The sequence below is a fragment of the Bacillus rossius genome, chromosome 1 (genome assembly GCF_032445375.1).
Source record: "Bacillus rossius redtenbacheri isolate Brsri chromosome 1, Brsri_v3, whole genome shotgun sequence".
In the NCBI taxonomy this organism is placed as follows: domain Eukaryota; kingdom Metazoa; phylum Arthropoda; class Insecta; order Phasmatodea; family Bacillidae; genus Bacillus; species Bacillus rossius.
The window spans coordinates 354,902,204-354,921,397 of record NC_086330.1 but is presented as its reverse complement, the minus strand read 5'-3'; the positions used below and the strand labels follow the sequence as shown (position 1 = coordinate 354,921,397).

The window sequence follows — 19,194 nt, the reverse complement described above, 5'->3', positions numbered from 1 at the left end:
GTGTACTGTATGTCCATTGCGTGTCCAGTGTATGTACTGTGTATCCAGTGTGTGTGCTCTGTATACTGTGCGTCCTTTGTGTACTGAGTGTACTGCGTGTCTAATGTGTGTACTGTGTGACCAGTGTGTGGACTGTTCGTCCAGTGTGTGTACTGAATGTACTATGTGTACTGTGCGTTCATTGCGTGTACTGTTTGTACTGTCAGTGCGTACTGTGTGTACAGTGTGTGTACTGTGTATTCATTCCTTGTCCTGTATGTACAGTGTGTTTACTGTGCGTACCGTGTGTGTACTCTGTGTTCTTTCGTTGAATGTGTTTTTTCGTTAAATTTTCGTAGTCAAATCTGTAGTAGCTCTGAATATTTACTAGTTCGAAACCTCTTGGTTTTGATAAAACTTTTTAAAGGTATTCTTGGTCCTTTGGTAAGCGTAAAACATGTTCCGTTGATCTAAATGCTTTTAGTTGATTTTATCGATACTTTAGGTCTGACAGTTCAAAGACTTTGTCTTGACTGCTGGAAATATGTTATATTAGCTAACGACGAAGAAGGTCTTGAGGTTCGGAAATGTCTGGTCTATACGTCTGTTATTGTTCATTACCTGGTCTAGGGGTGCGAAGACAATTGGCATATACGTTTAGCATTGTACATGAACTGATTGGAATGTATTTCATGTATAAAAAATAGACTTCCATGTTAGGCAGCGTGACAACATATTTAATTCGTTGGGCAGGTATTTTGTCTAGTGTTGTTTTTCGTAGAGTGAATGATTAATAAACTCCACGAAATATAACGGGAAACAGAATTAAAATAATTATTTTCAACTTTAGTTATCCTTATCACTTGCCGATAATCAAATCACGAACGGATATTTATTGCGATAATCGTTATTTTAATAAGTGATTTTTCGATGGTTTTGGAATTTTTCCCGAATTTATAGGTTAATTATTACGAATTTCCAAGATGGTGGTCATATCACCTTACTGGAGGCGGGTAGTAGAGGAATTTAAGCTTCTTTTATGATTTTGAACTTGATTTATTTTAATTATTACTTTTTACATAAAATTAAAATATTTGCATCGCCCAGAGATCGAACCGAGGACAGTAACTAATCGAATCGACCAGTATATTAATAGCTGATTTTTGATGAAATTTGGAAATTTTCCCGAATTTATAGCTAAATAATTACGAATTTCCGAGATGTCTGCCAAATTTCAATATGGTGAACGCCACAGTAATAAAATATAATTACTGCACTCTAGCTGGTAAAAATTAAATTAACATGTTGGCAGTGCACTCTAGCAGACGAAAACAAGATGGCGGCCACCAACAGACCAAAACAAGATGGGAGATGTGACATCATACTAGCTGGATATATATATATATATATATATATTGCCATAAACTTTAAATTAAAATAATCCGCCATCTTGGATTATGACGTCACGGACGCCATATTCAAAATCTGTAATTATTATCGGATTTTAATGGGAAAAGATTTAATTTATAAAACATTTAATGAATCAAAATTTAATAAAATATTATTTTAAAAACGCACTTACATCATGGAGTACTCCAGTTCGAACCCGGTGAGGACAAAAAATAAATTGGCAACCGATCCTTCCTTCACAGAAGCCACAGACTAATGCCATGGTATATATATACCATGGCATTAGTCTGTGGCTTCTGTGAAGGAAGGATCGGTTGCCAATTTATTTTTTGTCCTCACCGGGTTCGAACTGGAGTACTCCATGATGTAAGTGCGTTTTTAAAATAATATTTTATTAAATTTTGATTCATTAAATGTTTTATAAATTAAATCTTTTCCCATTAAAATCCGATAATAATTACAGATTTTGAATATGGCGTCCGTGACGTCATAATCCAAGATGGCGGATTATTTTAATTTAAAGTTTATCACTTTTTATAAATTTTAAATATTATCCCCGTTTTCTAGCATAAAAAAACGGATTTTCAATACGGTGGACGTAACGAAAATTACAACATTAGGGAGTGGGGCAATCGATTCATAGATGGTGGGAAGTTCTAGAAAACCAAATGGCGGAGAGTCTAGAAAACAAAATGATGGATCCAAGATGGTGGATCCAAGATGGCCACCAGGGTCAAGGTCAAAGGTCCCGGTCAAATGTTTAGGAAAAAGGTCAATTTCAGTGTAAAAAGTCAAGGTCAAAGGTCAAGGTCAAATGTTTTGATCAAAGGTCAATTTCAAGGTCTAAAGTCTAGGTCAATGTCGAAGGTCAAGGTCCTGATATTAGCAGCTTTTGGCGGCTTGCTCTTAGGACTCTTAAGCCATTTTTAGGCATTTGTGTTCTTTATAAGGCAAAAGTCTTTTGAGGTTTTTCGAATACCAAATTAAAAAAAAATTTTGAGGAATAAAACGGGAATTTTTTCCTCGAAATAGTTTTTTTTTTTTTTTTTTAAATTTTGAGTCATTTAAAGTCATTTGTGAGTCATGTTGAGGAATTTACAATCCAAGATGGCCGTCGTGACTTTACGATCCAGAGTCGAAAACCCAATTCTCCCAATCCTCCTGAGGAAGCCTGGGCTCGGACCCCCTTTTCTATACTACTTCCCATGAAAAAATTGCATGCTTCTAGACCCACCAGTTTAAGCTGTGAGTAGTATGTCAGTCAATGTAAGAGTTTTATTGAGTGAATTGTAAGGTAATCACAATTGTTAAGAAAATAATGCCGTTTAATCCTGGGATAATTTTGCATAGATCTACTCTATGTGATAAATGTTTTACTACTGTTAGAACAATCACAGTTCAAATGTACATTTGATTATATTTAACGATTTTATTGCACTTTATGGTGTGAATCTCAGTCTTACTACTCCAATAGTCATTTATTAAACTATTTTAAGAGATTTATGAAAGTAAAATCAAACTGCAGTTTGTCGAATTTAATAAGACCGAAAAATTTTACAGTGTGAGAAACCCTAAAAAGGGAAAGTTAATTTTAAAAAAAAATCTACGATAGAGATTAATTATTATTTATATTTTTTAAATTTTTTTTGAGCCCTAAAGTTTCATCGACAACCAAAGAAGACACATATCAGGAGCATTGGTAAAAAAAAAAACCCGGCTGTGGCCTGTTGCAAGGACACGTGCCTGGGGTTATTTCTTGAAAACCAGGAAATCACGACGGATGTCCCGGGAATCGAACTCTGGACCTTCCGGGTTCTGCGAGTCCGTCGTCCTACACCTCGCCGCGCCGCTCCGCACGGGAACCATGTGCTATTCGTGAATCGAACCAGAAATACTACGCACTGAACTACTTTTTTTTCCTATCGATATTTTTTTTTATTGAATTAAGTGAGAATTTTTTTAGGACTAAGAACAAAAGTATTTTTTCATACAAGCTCTATGAATTAACATTGTAATTAAAAAAAGAATTCATAATTAATTAATTCATTGCAGATATATTATTTTATTAAGTTCCTATAATTGTTATAATAATGACAAAAACCGATTCAAAATTTATATAAGGCTACTAGTTTTTTTTTAACAAAAAAATGGCAAGAAGTATTTTTTCCTCTAAACCACACAACGTTTCAGGTCATTTGATAAATGTAACGTTTTCTTATTGAAATACTTTAACGTTTCTGCGACGTTTATATAAATGTGTTAGTTTGGTATTAACACACACCATTCTCAAACATTACGGTAGGAATCGCTTTTTTTTTTCGAAGCTAACATATGGAGACGGTAACAGACGTAGGCAACGCATTAGTACATTCTTCTCTCGCCGCGACGAACCTCACTTGTGACATAGCCCGACATCGAGAACCGTTTGTTGCAAAACCCTGCTTCCGCACCCCCCCTCCCCCAGACTGCACGAAAGGGCGACGCGGTAGTCTACGGGCAGGGAGCGGTGAGCCTTATTGATTCAGCCCCCCGCGTGCGTGTCTCGGGGGCGAGCCGCACCGCCAGGCGACGGGGTCGCTCGGCGCCGCCGCTGCGCATGCGCGGGCTTTGCCCGCAAAGTTCCTTCCCTCCTCCCCTCTACCGGCTTACTGCGTCCCTCTGCCCCCTCCGCCCATCCACCCCTGCGCGGCGCAGCCGTACCAGCCCTCCTCGGCCACAGTGCGATATCAGCTGTACGTGCGAGCGGGCAACATAACCTCACACTCGGCCGCGAGCACCTAGCCTCCGCCGGCGTTTCAGACTGCAGCCGAGGATGCGAGTTGTGAAGTTGGCGTTGCGTGACGTGTCGTGCGGGAGGATTTAGGGAACTGTCACGGCAATTTTTTTTTTTTCCTTTTCGGAAACGGTGAAAAATGTCGAGCATTATATTCGCTTGAATACAAAAAAATATATATATATTATCCACCTGGTTTAAAAGTGCAGCCCGTTTCTGGTTTTCTCAGGGGAGGAACCGGCTGATGGGAGACTCTTGTCGCCGCCGAAGCGGAAGGTGATGCGCGGTTGCAGCAGCGGCGATTCAACGAGGTTGTTCCCAGTCTGCGAGGACCGTCGAGCCCGGAGGACCTGAAGAGAGGCGGTGGACCAGCTAGAGACAGCCCGCGACCAGCCATGTACAAGACGGTGCGTCACGGCGAGAACTCGCTCCAGTACACCATCCTGCCGCAGCAGGACGTGGACTCGTCGGGCCACCACGTCAGCCGCAAGCCGCGCCGCCGCCGCAGCCGCACCACCACCGCCGTCGTCGCCATCCTCGTGCTGGGCTCGGCCGCCGTCGCCGCGTCCATCGCGCTGCCCTTGCTCGTGTCGGCGGACATCATCCGCGTGCCCGAGTCGCTGCGGAGGTTCGCGCCGTTCGCCGCGGCGAGCCGCCCGGCCCCGCCACCAGAGACGTCGAGGGCTCCCGAGCCACCTACCTCCTCCTCCTCCTCCACCACCACCGCCGCCGCCGCCGCCGCCGCCGCCGCAGCGGACATCACCACCTCCGAGGACAACCTCAACACGCTGACCACCTCCCCGGTGGCGGGCGGCGGCGGCGTCAGCAACCGCAGCGACGACGAGGGCACCGCCTCCAGCGCCGCCCCCACCTCCCAGATGACCGCGACCACCGCCTCGTGGGGCGGCGGCGACGCCGCGGACCCGGGGAGCGCCGGCACGACGCCCGCCCCCGCCCCGCCGTCGACGCCGCCGACCACCACGACCTCCACGACCACCGCCGACCCCAACGTGCACCGCGTCGTGAGGCCGACGGGCGACCCCAAGAGGCGCGGCTCGTACCAGCCCCGGTGGCAGCCCCGCTGGCCCTTCGCAGACCCGTCCGCCTACTTCCAGTGGACGGTGCGTACCAGCCTGCACCGCTTTGCATGCTGGTTACTTCACCTTTTGGCTTTGGGAAAGATGGATTTTCTTTTTAGGTTTTTTTAGGTTTTCGGTGTTGGGGGGGGGGGGGAGGAGGATGCCCCCCCCCCCTTTTTCTGTGTACGCCACTGCCCTGCGCACAGTCGGTGGCTAACACTCCCGATCTGGGATCGGCATTCTAATCAGTGGAATGAAGTTACTGACAATTCAGCCGACTAGTTTTTTTACCGACTGGTTTAATCACAGGGTTTCTTCACTATCAGTTCACTGGAATAGATACATACATCAGCAAGCTTTAGAAACGGTAATAAACGGGATGAATTCACTGGGCCAAGTGGAAAAGTTTCCGCAAATTTACCATCATATTTACACTGATTTTTTTAAAAATTATTTACGTAAATATACACTTACATATATATGTGTGTGTGTATGTATATATATATATATATATATATATATATATATGTGTGTGTGTGTGTGTGTGTGTGTTATGAAAGATTTACCTTAGAGAAGGAGAGTTCATGAGAATTTAAACACCCTTACGTAATTTTGGAAGAGATTTACTCTGTTATAGGTTCCATGATTTTCATATTGCTTATGAGATATTCATGCAGTAATGTTATTACGCAAATGTAATGGGACGTTGAATTTTCGAATTAATTACGAGTGGAATGTATTGGTAAGGAGACGAGTATGTAGATATAAAGCATTCTTTGGTTTTCAGGTACTCAACTTCGATAAGAAATAATTTGTTCGTGAACTAAATACATGACTGTTGATTCTAGCTCTTAATTATTTAATATAAAACATTTTTATGACTACTGAACGCATGTTACACATATGACACGAAACATTATACAGAAATAATTATGGGTTCATGACTATTTTAATTTTCACATATTTTTATTAAACACAATCACAATAGGATGAAAGGAGATTTAAAAATGCTTGCAAAAGAGTTTAGGTACTTAAACGCGAACCAACTGAGTCTGACATACAAACCTAACTGATAAGAAAGTGAGATAATAATTTGCCTCTTTTTTAGTAATTAATTCTCTAATACCCAAAGTATTTAAAGCTAATTTTAGTTAGATCAATAATCTTACTCTATTTTTAAAGAACAATAATTTATATATTATATGAGTATTTTTTTCCCAGGCTACAAAACTAATAACTCTGAAAACCATTGCTAGTTTCATTTCTCTCAGAATATTTGCATAATGCACGTTGTTTAAGGATAAAAACATTTTTAGTTTTAAGTGTGCCCTTGGTTTATCTTCTTAGGAAGATTTAAAGAAAGACATCCTTTTACATCGTACTTCGGAAAACTTCTACTTACATAGTTTTTCGTTTCATGGTCCCTAGACACCAAATTATGCATATAACTATCATTTCGGACGTTATAACTGCCATAATTTTAGACAAATGACATCCATTGATACATGAAATATAGAGATGGAAAATATCGATCTAGTTCGTAACGGGTAAAATCGGAAGGTAGAAATGGAAAAAAAGTTAATATTGAAAAACTTAAAATTAATTTCATTATTTTATGTCCTGAGGTTAGTACAAAAACGTTGTTTAAAAGGTTTCTTAAGATCTAGGGATGGATAAATAAACCCACTACGTTCTTCGTATTTACGGTATCATATCTGTTCCAAGCTGTTTCAAACCGTCTAAATATGATCTTTAAGAACTGCAAAACAAATATTATTGACGTCCTTATTAGACACAGAGTCCAATTCCAAATATTACCAGAATCTTTTGTCTGAAATTCTTTTCATATCTTCAGATCTTGGCGCAAAGGGCGAAAATATTTGTTTAATGATTAGCGTAAAGGAATAAAATGGGTATGTTAATTTTATAGACATTTCCATCAGCGGCATAGCACAGAACCTACCTACCTACGCCAGGCCATATCATTGTTATTAAGAATATTATAGAAATTTTTATGAAAACGATGGATGACTGGAAAAGGAAACATCTGAAAACTGTTGTCTGCATTGAATATTCGAAAATTTTAATGTACGATCGATTATTTTGGAACATTATAGAATATAAGTAGGCCCTATATGGTGCTTTGTAAAAAAATGTCCAGAATGCTCAGGAAGTTTCAAAAACTTTTAGGAGTTACCGGAATGTTCCAGACGAAATATAAACTTCGAAATCTTCCTATGCCTGTACGCTGAGCCGAAATGTACTTTATATACCTATATACCTATATGTACCTATATAACAGAAGAGTGCACCATATTTTCCAAAATTACAAGATAGCATACATTAATTTAGATGAATACATCCAAAGCTTTTATTTCATGCTACATATAACAAAAAAAAAATAGAATCTATATTATTTTAGTTAAAATATCTATATTATATAAGTGATTTAAGTGATATAAGCATTAATACGATGGTCTTAGAACTAACTGGATATTAAATATTCTCATAAATTAAAATTACCCATATGTTAATATAATCGAGGTACTTATTTGTTATCACGTTAACCGAAGTTGTTCTTATATTTAGTAATGTCAGCGTGTAGCGCTTCCACCTGAGAGCTTTCGAAGAAACTAGCGAATGAAATCGAAAATCAAGAGATCCTGAGATCATAAAAATTGTAAGCTAAAAACTATAAACAGCTAAAGGTGTAAAATGCTTCACAAAACTACTATACGTCTTTAAGATGGAAATGAAAAACTTTTTGATTGTGTTTAAGATGTAACACTAATCGCCTGGGTCCTGTTTAACTGAACAAAGTTGGACAGCTACAGCAAGTCTTGTTTCTGTAGTAAAATGATTCCATTGAAATACTTGGGGTTCATAGCACGTCACAAAATTTATAGAAAGTATGGATGTTACCACCAATTAATTAATTGAAATAGTATTACGTCAAAAACAAGCTTATCTGTGGTTGTAGAACTTTGTTCAACTAAACATTACGTATCTTGACTTTAAGGTTCTATCTAAAATAATTCTCTATTATTTTCAACAAACCAGTTGTGTTAGCTCCAACTTCAAAGGCGTATACAAGCCTTGGGAATCACAAAGATTTATTATTCATCAACCACTTATTATGAACCTACAGCCAGACTTTGTCTGTTGACTTCTGAATATACTATAGACCTATACAAGAAATTAAAGTAAATATATGGATTTTTCAAGGAAGAATTTAACTCGAACGAAAAGTTTTTTTGTTATTTCAAATAACTTATCTTTTATAGAAACTATGCCGTATTTCGATTCCCGAGTTGTATGTTTCGTTCTAAACAAAGGAAAACACACGCACAGACAAAAAAAAAGCGTGTTCTTGCTGTAGAATTAACTAGTTTTTCAATGTTTTATTAATATGCCAAAAATATTCTTTTGGATTCATGTCCAAAGTAAGTGAACCCAGTGTCCGAAAATTTATGAAGATAGCCATTTTTGTAACAAACGTTCTTCGTAAACTTGAGGTGAAATTTTTTAACAGTATTGTTACCTCACCATAAATATATAAACTTCTAGCGTATTTGGAATAATACGCTTACAGGGAAAGAATATTTAAAATTGTCAGATTTACTGTTCAGAAAATCTTTCACAGGATTATAACCGGAAATACAAACATTTGATTGCAGCCTTAACCAAAGGATCATTTTACTTACATCCTGCTCGGAGCTAACCACGAAAGGACATTCGAATTCTTTCGACGCTTACATATACTGGTGTATCAACAGTCATTTTTTTTTTTTAGGATTGAAAATTTTTCACGTTATGTTTTCAGCCGATTGTCGATTTTTACACGTTAAAGCTAATCATTTCACAGTCATAGTTAAACATAAGCTGATTAAGCATTATAGTTCCGTTCATGGGCGTAGCCCGGATTTTGTGCAGGAGTGGAGTTGAAGGAAGCTATAAGAATATATTTTTGATACGCATGTTTCTGGTATCTTGGTGGAGGGGGGAAGGGGATTTTTTTCTATAGAAATATGATCTTTGAAAATGCATTTTGAAACTACTTGAGGAACCTTAATGTTTTTAAAATTTTAAATTCTTACAATACCAATGAATATCATGGTGTTATTATATGTGTTTAAAGAGAAAGTTTCTCTTTAATTTTGCATATTTATTGGCCATAAATTGAACCACACATCAAGTCATTTTAAGCTGCTTAATAAGTTTCAGCATTATTGCGAGAAAATAAGCTTTAGAGGAGGGGCCCTAGCCCCTTTCTGCCACTCCCTTACTACGCCCTTGCTTTCGTTACAATTTTTTTTCCAAAGCATAGCGCCAAAAACTCCCCAAAGGCCTCAAGGATCTACGAAAGGACGCAAGTGACCCGTACTTTCACGAAATACTGCTTCGGAGACTCTGTGCGGATCCTTGCAACTAGTAGAAAGGACGACGAAAACGGCTGACATCCTTAAAATTCATTGATCAGTTAATGCTATAAAGTTTCCCTTGGGCTTTGTGAACTTTGGTTCGCTCCATCCTCCACAGATGGTAGCACCGTGGTTGCACATTTCCGTTCCATGCGACTTCCGTTCCATTCACGAAGTTACTCCTACTGAATGCCGTATACCGAGAGCTAAGATGTAAAACATACAAAAAAAAATTCTACCGGTACGTTGTGGATGGCAGTAGAATAAATAAAAAATTAATTGAAAAATTCTAATGTAAGTGCGAACATATAATATTTAAAGTCGCACCTGTGTTTTCGTACCATGTGCGTCTCTGTCTGAGGACGGGGGCAGATAGCAGTTCCCGAAACGTCGCTTGGTTCTGTTTTGGAAAACTATTGTGTTTGTTTCGTCTTTTAGTTTCGTTGTGTTTTTGTTTCGTTTCAACTGTTATGCTGAATTTTTTGGGGTTCAATTCATCATTTGTGTGTGTGTGTTTTTTTTTTTTTTTTTTTCGTTTTTCGTTTTTTCGTTCTCTTAGTCCAATTTTCTTTGTTTTTATCTGTTTGTTGACCATATTCCTGTTATGGAATATTATGGGGTGTATATATCCTGTTGACAACAGCAATTTTTTTTTGCTTATTTTGTGTCTTTGTCTTTTGGTTTTTTGTAGTTTTCTTCTACAGACATACATGTGTTTAGCAATGGCGTATGTCCAAAAGCTTACATCAAGTCATGCACTCCCATTGCATGAATATTTCAAAGATAATATAATCTTTAAACATTTCAAGACGGAGATGATGCCGTTGAAGGACGTGCAATTTTACTGATCACTTTCGGCAGGAGCCCCAACAGCGACGAAGAAATTTATTATAGTTCGGAGCGGGGGAATAAGGAGTAAAGGCGACATGAATTGAGAAGCGGAAATTCTGATCCGGGCCCCCCCACGGCACGTTTCTGACTTAGCTCCCCGATCACGCCCGCTTTCTTTCGTCTTTCAGGCCACGACTTGAAGCCTCTAGGTTTCCGGATGTGTGTGTGTGGGGGTGTGTGTGAGAGAGATAGAGAGATAGAACGAAGGAGAGCGTGTGAGCTAGACACAAATTTAAGCCCGGTCTAGTGCAATGACAGTCACGGAAGAAGTCGTAGGTCGTAGAGGAGTTTTAAAGGAATGTTCATATGGTATATTTACTGATATTTCCGTAATGTATGTGTAATGAACACGAACTAAAAAAAAATAACCTCGTAGTGTTAGAAAAACCTGACAATAAATTAAAATGGGTTTGTGTACTTATGTACGCGCGTTAGAAGTCACACCTACTTGGTGTAATAAAAAAAAACTTGAATCAGTTGTCATAAATTTTCTATCACTGTCTATTCGTTAGGATGGAGTCATTATGAAAATGAAAGAAGAGGACACCCTACGTATTTATTTCATTATAGTTGTTTGGTTTATTAGTTGATTCCTGTTAAAATAATACGTTATACAGAGTTGTAGTTCATTCTGTCGCTGCTGAACAAATTACCTACTTTAAGTCAAAAGATCATTTTATACTTTCTAATTCATACAACATAGAAAACGTGTTTTCTAGTTTTTTTTAAATGTAATTTTATTTTCTATTTTTTAGGTTATATTGAATTAAATTTTATACATATTCCTCGAAATGCACCACAAGATCAATTTCCAAAGTCCCGAAAATTTCGGGGGCAATCCCCCCCCCCCCCAACCACACAACACGAGGCCCCACCCGAGGGGGTCCAATGGTGCCCGCAGGTAGCAGCATGAAACAAACGGAAAATTTTAAACTATTTGAAACGGCTACAATAAAACCGAAAAAAGACTTGAAAAAAATCATAAACCCCGGCTTTGAACCTTAATTTCAACAAAGAAATTTCTTACAATATCGTCCATCTTTTTTTTAAATTCATTAATCAGTTAATACTCTAAAGTTCCCGCATACGTTAGAAGTTAAACTTCTATGGTATCACTGAAATAATAACAGGAAACATTTTAAAACACACATTATAACACTAAGTATATGTTTGTATGTTTGTTCTGTAAATACTTCCTACAAACAAATATCAATCTTATTGAGCTGGTTCAATATTATTATATTATGATGTTACTTTAACAAAGTAAAAAAATCCCCAGTGACGAGGCTTTGAAACTCATCCCTTGAGGTTAACAAGCGCGCGCTCTACCGCTGTGCGGTATATATATATATATATATATATATATATATATATATATATATATATATTAAATGTTCGGATGGCTGGATATATTGATCACCAACCAGCCAACCATCCCCCCTTTATTTACTTATTATTTCTTAAAGTTCGACAGTTTCGTGTGACGGTTTTATTGACGTTGACAAATCGATGACAATTTAAACGTTTACAAATTCACACCCATGCCTTACCCACGCCTTCGAACTACGCCCGACTACGCTACGGAGGTCCGCAAATACTAAGTCAACTGAGAAGTTAGAAGATTATGCATTAGTACCAGTGAAAAGCCAGTTCTATTAGGTAGGTATTTAAACTTAAGATTACTTTTTACTATGACTATTTTAGTTCGTTAAATATATTCCAGAGTAGTTTCACTATCATCAATATTTTTAATTTGACACACCAATACATTTGGTATGTACCCTAATGTTTACGAAAGTGACTATATACGGGTTTATGTTGCTACACGTGGGTCCGCCATCTCTGTGACACATTTCCGTTCCACGAGACTTCCGCACCATTCACAGAAATGACTCCTACCAAATGCCGTATACCGAGAGGTAAGATGTTTACACATCAAAAATAATTTGCTATCGACATGGCAAAGGGGGGTAGGTGTCGTTCATAATAACATGATAAAGATTACACACGCCTTACCTTCATGGTGTAAACAGCATTTTTCACAACTTTTAAGGTCTTGAAGAGAAAGAGAGAGAGAGAGTAAAGAGATTGGGGGGAAATGTTAGCAAGAACAGAGTGTATAAACTGCGCCCTTTGGAAATAATTCCTGCGATATCGAGACTGCTTATCAGGTAGACCAACCGGACGTGATAATACTGCGGCCAGCCTATCAGCAGCGAGTCATGTCCGTCGCAACAGGGCTACAAAGGCTTTTTGTTCCGTTAACCTCCATGCGCGCGCCAATGCTGTGTTGAAGCTCACTGCGTTCTTTCACCCAAATGCATTAATGTGCTTTTAAAGTCATTCCACTCCCGGAAAGACTTGTGCATCGACACCACGTGGTCTTTGGATGCATTCTAAGGCAGATAGGGGAACAGAAAGACGTCATATTGGTTTAAAACGTTTTTAGGCTATAAAGATGGAGTTTTAATGCCACGTCGGACACTACGCGACAGGCATGACACGCTCAGCAGCCAATGACATACAAGGTCACCGTGACGTCATCACGATTAAATACGCGCCCCGACGGCCCGCAAGAAATAGATTCTATTTCTAATTCTGTCGTGCAGTGCCTTACGACGGAAAGCCAAACGGAAACCTTACAAAAATAAAACTTAAAAAATATTTATGATGAAAAACGAAATTTACTTTTACGTGTGGCTACATTTTCACATTTGTAGTGTGCCTTCGTCTATTTATAGAAACGGATAATATTTTGTTTATGATCAATGTTATTATTGTACATAGGTCAAAATTTGATTTAAGAATGGACGAGTTCAGCGAAGGACTTTAAATTAATGAAGTTCAGGCTAATGGTATTTTGTATGACATTAGGTTGAAGGACTACAGAAATCAGCCAAAAAGAGAAAAAAGCGTGGGCTGAGATAGCATGTTCTTTTTCTCTTCTTCGCTGTTTTTAACGAATTATATACTGCATTTTATAAACGTATTTGGCTTGGAAAGATTTTCCGACAGTCAAAAAAAATTTGTCGTGTTAATGTTGTCATGGTATTTATTGTAAGAATACGACATAAATCTGTCATGTTAGAACGTTGTATGATGGTTTGTCTGATTTGTTGTGTCGTGAACGCCGTGTCATTGTGACTCCAGCTTAACGATATTCTGTTGTTTTTTTTTCAAAATTTTACTTCGTTAAAACATAGCAATATATTGTAATATTGTGGGACGCCTGAGGTAATAGTGTTTGCCTGCTACAAAATAAGTTTATTTTGAAGTCATTGGCGTTTAGTATTAAATTCATTTTTTGGGAATGACTACAACTACTGTCATAATACTTTCAGTGGAAACTATGGTATGGCCTTTGAAAATAATATGAGTGATTTCTGTCGTAACGAAGGCCAATTTTTAATGTTAATCGGTAAATATAAATTTTGTCAAAAAAAAACTGTTGAAATTATTATGGCTTTCCTCTCTCTTTATATGTTCGTGCAGGATTTCCGTAAATAACATCCTTTTGATTCAGTTTTGATGAAAGTCTTATACTCCTCCTTTTCTATGATTTGTGTAATGGAGAATTGTTAATTTTTATGCATAAAAACTGGAACTTAAATACCTTTCTATATGTAGATTAAAGGTGGCCAAATTAATTTAACTCAAATCAATTATACTAAGACGTAAACACAGAAGGGACAATTAATATCTCAATTTCATTTAAATTTAAGTTAAATTATTTCATATATATAAAAACATTCATGGCGTACCGTCTTGTGCGTGCACAAAAAAAAAAAAATTTACAACATAATGACTATTATTTGCATCAAATATTTAGAACATTCCTACGTATGTTACCTCCAGTAACGATTAAAACGTAGAATATTTGGCTTCGCATGAAATATTGGCAAACGTGATATTCAGTGCGCACTCGCCCCAATGAAATAATTGGAAAAGGCAGGGCCGCGACGCGTGCCAGGCACCCGAGCGGTAGTCTGGCCCTGGGAGCCCGCACGGCCACTGACGTCACGCGCGCATACCGTCGGAGATTATAGCGGCCCGGGGTGCTGTCACAACTTAGAAACACACAACTTAGAAAAACATAACTTAGAAACACACAATATAGAATCTTCTAAGTTATGCCTGTTCTAAGTTGTGTGTTTCTAAGTTGTGATGGCTGTAAGTTATGACTTTCTAAGTTATGACAGTTCTAAGTCGTGTGTTTCTAAGTTGTGATAGTTCTACATTGTGACGTTTCTAAGTTGTGTGGTTCTGCGTTGCGTGTTTCTAAGTTACGTGTTTCTAAGTTATGACAGTTCTAAGTTGTGTGTTTCTAAGTTGGGATGGCTGTAAGTTATGACTTTCTACGTTATGACGTTTCTAAGTTGTGTGTTTCTACATTGTGTGTTGCTAAGTTATGTGTTTCTAGGTTATGATCGTTCTAACTTATGACAGTTCTAAGTTACGTGGATTTTTTCTGGTTTCTAAGTTATGACTGTTCTAAGTTGTGTGTTTCTAAGTTATGTTTGGTTCCCTAGCGGCCCGACCCCGCCACCCCCCTGCCCGCGCTCCATCACTTCCTCGGCGTCGCGCCGTCATATACCCTCTTAGTGGCGTGGGAATCTTGTGGGGTTTACCGTGGCCGCCGCGTGGAACGACGTGGCTCCGACGCGGTTCTGTATGTTTCGGGCGTCCGATCGGCTCGGCCACTCCAGTCCATTCCAGAAAGACGACCCAACAGGTATAAAAGCCTCGACGCCGGCCTCCGCGGGAGTTCAAACTGGCGATTTGAGTGGAGTGCGAGTTCGGCGAGGAGGACGAGAGTCCTCCCCCCCTTTTTTTTTTCTTGAAGCGACGGGACCGTGCGTGTGTGACCGAGTGGCGCGAGACTGTGTGTGTGTGTGTGGACAGGCGCGAGGTAAGAGGCGAACCACTGTCGAGTCTAGCTCCAGCGAGGAGTGCGAACTGCTGACTGGACAGATACTTAGTGATTTGTGAACAGACATTAATTAGCAATGTAAATATTAGTGGCAAATAAAACTGTGTGAAATTAATTGAGCCATCCCTACGAACCATTTTCCCCACTCGTAACAGCATGTTAGTGAAATTTCGTGAGAAATACTCTTGACGTATAAGTATTATAAACATTATATAAGGAAAAAATATTAATAATTTTTATGCTGGGAGATGTAGGACTTAAAAAAAATTATAATTGATTATTTGGTCTTTTTTCGAAAAGGTTTAATCCTGCAGTTAAGTAAAGTTTATAGTTAATTCTACTTAGGAAAAAATTTTCCGCGTGGTATTTTACAGATACGTAGTTTCAGGGTATTGGATTGTCCTTAAATCACTTTAGCCTTGAATAGTTAATGTTTTAATTTTTTTAAAATTTTCTAACATATATATTTTATACATAGCTAAAATTTTATATTATGTAATCAAATTGAATACATCTCGACACAATCGGAAATTTATGCTTGCTCTCGTGCGGACTCCATTTATTACGGTTTATTTGGATCGATAACAACAGGTAAGTTAAGTAAATATATGACAAAAACGAATTACTTAGGTATTTCACTTCTACCCTTAAAATGTAGTTGTAACAGTTTAGAGTTTAAACACGGTAAAATGGTCTTACTAGCAACATACATTTTAACGTTACTCTACTTTTTTTTTTAAAATTAAAAACTACTTCATTGGGCCTGCTAGGTTGTACTCTGTGGAAGTCCTTTTCCTTTTTAAATTTTTATTACTTAGACACTCAATATAACTACGTGCAAGAAAAATTGACTTGGATGAATCGCCTTAAATACCAATCTTGTAAAAAAACAAACAGAATATCAACACAAATATGTTAAAAAATATCCCTGTCTTTTACTTGACTTTAGAAGATCAAAATTATGTATTTTACCAATTTCTTTTGTTAAATAACTTACAAAAACTTTAAAACATTTTGAAAAAAAAAATTAAAAAAATTGCCTCCACCATCCTTATAGCTGGCATATTTCAAACAGTACCTTGCGTACGCCATTTTAAAGTGTGTAATAATACTATGCACTACCAAAAATTTTGAGAAAAAATGCTTTTACATTTTGAGCGATGGCAGACTGGAGTCTGCCAAATTACTGTCACTGGGGAATTTTCATTACTTTAATAGGATTCCAAGCGAATCCCTGACTTTCCGAGACCAATTTTAAACTTACACGAAATTGACCCTGATTTTTCCCCTCTGACTCCCCGTAAAGCGGACACCCTGGATCCGCGCGATCTGGCAACGCCGGCGAGGTTCTCTCAAAGAGGTCGCAGGGCCAAAGAGGTCGCCCGTCAGACCTCCAGCGAGGTCGGCGATCCAGGGGCTGGCAGTTAGCTCGAGGATTTGCGGGGCTGGATCTTCATATTTTTTTTTTTATTTCTCCTTGCGAGGTAGCATTTGGTCGCCTCCACGGAAACTGGGAAAACTTTCGGTCATGGAAGTTTCTTAACGGCCCTATTTCGAAAGCACACAAAAAAAAAATCTTATAGATCGCTTCAACGTTGAATATAAACAGCCCAGTAAATTATGTAAAAAAGTGTTAACAGACTCATATTTTATTTCCCGGTTTTTAAAATCCACGCAAACTCAGTTCACTTTAATTATTTATATAATTTGAGCGAGTCTTTCAGTACTGAGAGTAGACGTTACACATCTAACATATAACCTCGATTACGAGCAAATTCATGTGTTTTCATGTTGAAAATACATCTGTAATACTAAACTGGAACACGAAATTTAACCTAGGATTCTTTAAAATAATGCCGAGCGTGATAAATATACGACATTTGTGTTTTCAAATTACAATTCTTGACGCGAATCACACATAGTTCCCGCACCCGTCGCTAGAATTCGCTTCCGGATCAGCTATGTCAACTATCGAATCATTCGATTTACAGAACGAAATTTTAAACTATAATGAAAAGGCTCCGATAAAAGCAAAAACAACCTTTAAAAAATACGAAACCCCGGCTTTGTACCAGATTTTCGACAAGTAGTTTTATTAATTAGTGTAATTTGTTAAAATTCATTAAACAGTTAATACTATAAAGTTTCCCTTTGGCTTTGTGAACTTTGGTTTGCGCCATACGTCACAGACGGCAGCACTGTGGGAGCAGTAGAGCAGTAGAGGATTGGGGCATAGAAAAGTAGAAAGGTGGCTCAGTTGAGCGATAGAGCACTAGAAAAGTGGAGCATGAGGGTATTGGAGTAGGATAATAGTGGAGGAGCAGGAAAGAAGTGGTGCCGTAGAGCACAAGAGCAATAGTGTATTAGAACAGTAGACTAGTGCTGCAGTAGAGCAGAAGAGGAATGGAGCTTTATAGCAGTGAAGCGTTAGAGCAGTAGAGCAGTAGATTAGTCGAACTATAGCTTCACTGTTTACCCGTAAAATATATGTACGTAGTTCGGGATCTGACCCCGATCCTAAGGTAAAATACAAGTGGGGCATTAGAGAAATGAAGCAGGCGCGCATTGAATAAAGATAGTAGTGGTGCAGTAGAGTAAGGTAGCAGAGAAACAATAGTGTAATGGAACATTAGAGCAGTGTATTAAGAAAGGAATAGAGCAGTGACGCTGTGGAGGAGTGGTTCCCGAAGCTTGTTAAAGGAACAGACTGGAGGTTCGAGTTAATAAACTTATGCCATACAAACCTACTCTTTAATAGTGTTTTTTTACTGTGAAAATTATATTACCCTAATTTCCCCTCTTAAATTAATAACTGAAAAAATATAAATATGTAGTTTCTACTCAAACCAATATTATAAATTTGGTCGTCGAAAATTCTACCATAATACTTGTTTGAGCCCTGTATCGTACGGCCATACCAGCTTCATACTATTTATGATTTTTTTTATGAACTCACTTTATCTTAGTTACTAAAAATTTTTCCTTCTAAATGTCTGTGCACAAGAGGCTACTTTTTTTTTCCTGTCGCGTTTCCTTGCTTGCGGAAGATGAGGAAGAAAACACAGCTGTTCTCGAAACAAAACCAGGAAAAATAAAAATAAAAACATCCCAAAGCAAAGAAAACATTTTTGTTTCCAACGTTGTGTTCTGCCAGCTGTACTTCTCGCTCTCATTTAAGTGAGAGGATCGTTTCGGTTTGGGCAGAAAAGCAATTTAAAGCCTGCCAAGTTCCCCAGTTCGCAGCGGAGTTAGAGTTCTGTGTGAGTGGTCGGAAGAAGGAAGGAAGGGGGGGGGGGGGGGTTGGGGGCGAGAAGAGAGGACTGTTATTTCACCCACCTGAGACCAAGTGCTGCCAACTAGCGGAAGAAGAGAGGGTGAAATTATCGCCCGCGCGCCTCTAGCTCAAATTAAACCCAGCCAGAAGGTGTGAGGGGTGTCCAAGGGGGAGTTTGCGTCAAGAGGGTGGTAAGGGGTATATGTGGGAAGAGAGTTCCGCCCAGGCAATATCCCGGCGTCAGCTACAACTAATTCCGAGGGGGCAGCGCGAGATGTCTTTCATCCTGCCTCCTGACGTTTCCTCGCATTCTTCCGGTTCATTAGCTTCCCCTCCCCGCCGTCTCCGGCCCAAGAGAGCGCCTCCCCCCCCCCCTTTCCCGTTCGGGAACAACAGGGCAGAAAGAAAGTTAAGGTACTACAAGGACCCAATATCTT

General features: G+C 38.8%; 1 protein-coding gene across 1 annotated transcript in view; it reads left to right on the top strand.

Moving 5' to 3' along the window:
• The first annotated feature begins 4,119 nt into the window (after positions 1-4,119).
• LOC134528257 (uncharacterized) overlaps positions 4,120-19,194 on the top strand; it is a 317,693-nt gene continuing 302,618 nt past the window's right edge. The window contains exon 1 of the mRNA XM_063361713.1: positions 4,120-5,283. Within this exon, the coding sequence (XP_063217783.1) occupies positions 4,558-5,283 (726 nt within the window). The 5' untranslated portion in view covers positions 4,120-4,557. The remainder of the gene's footprint in view (positions 5,284-19,194) is intronic.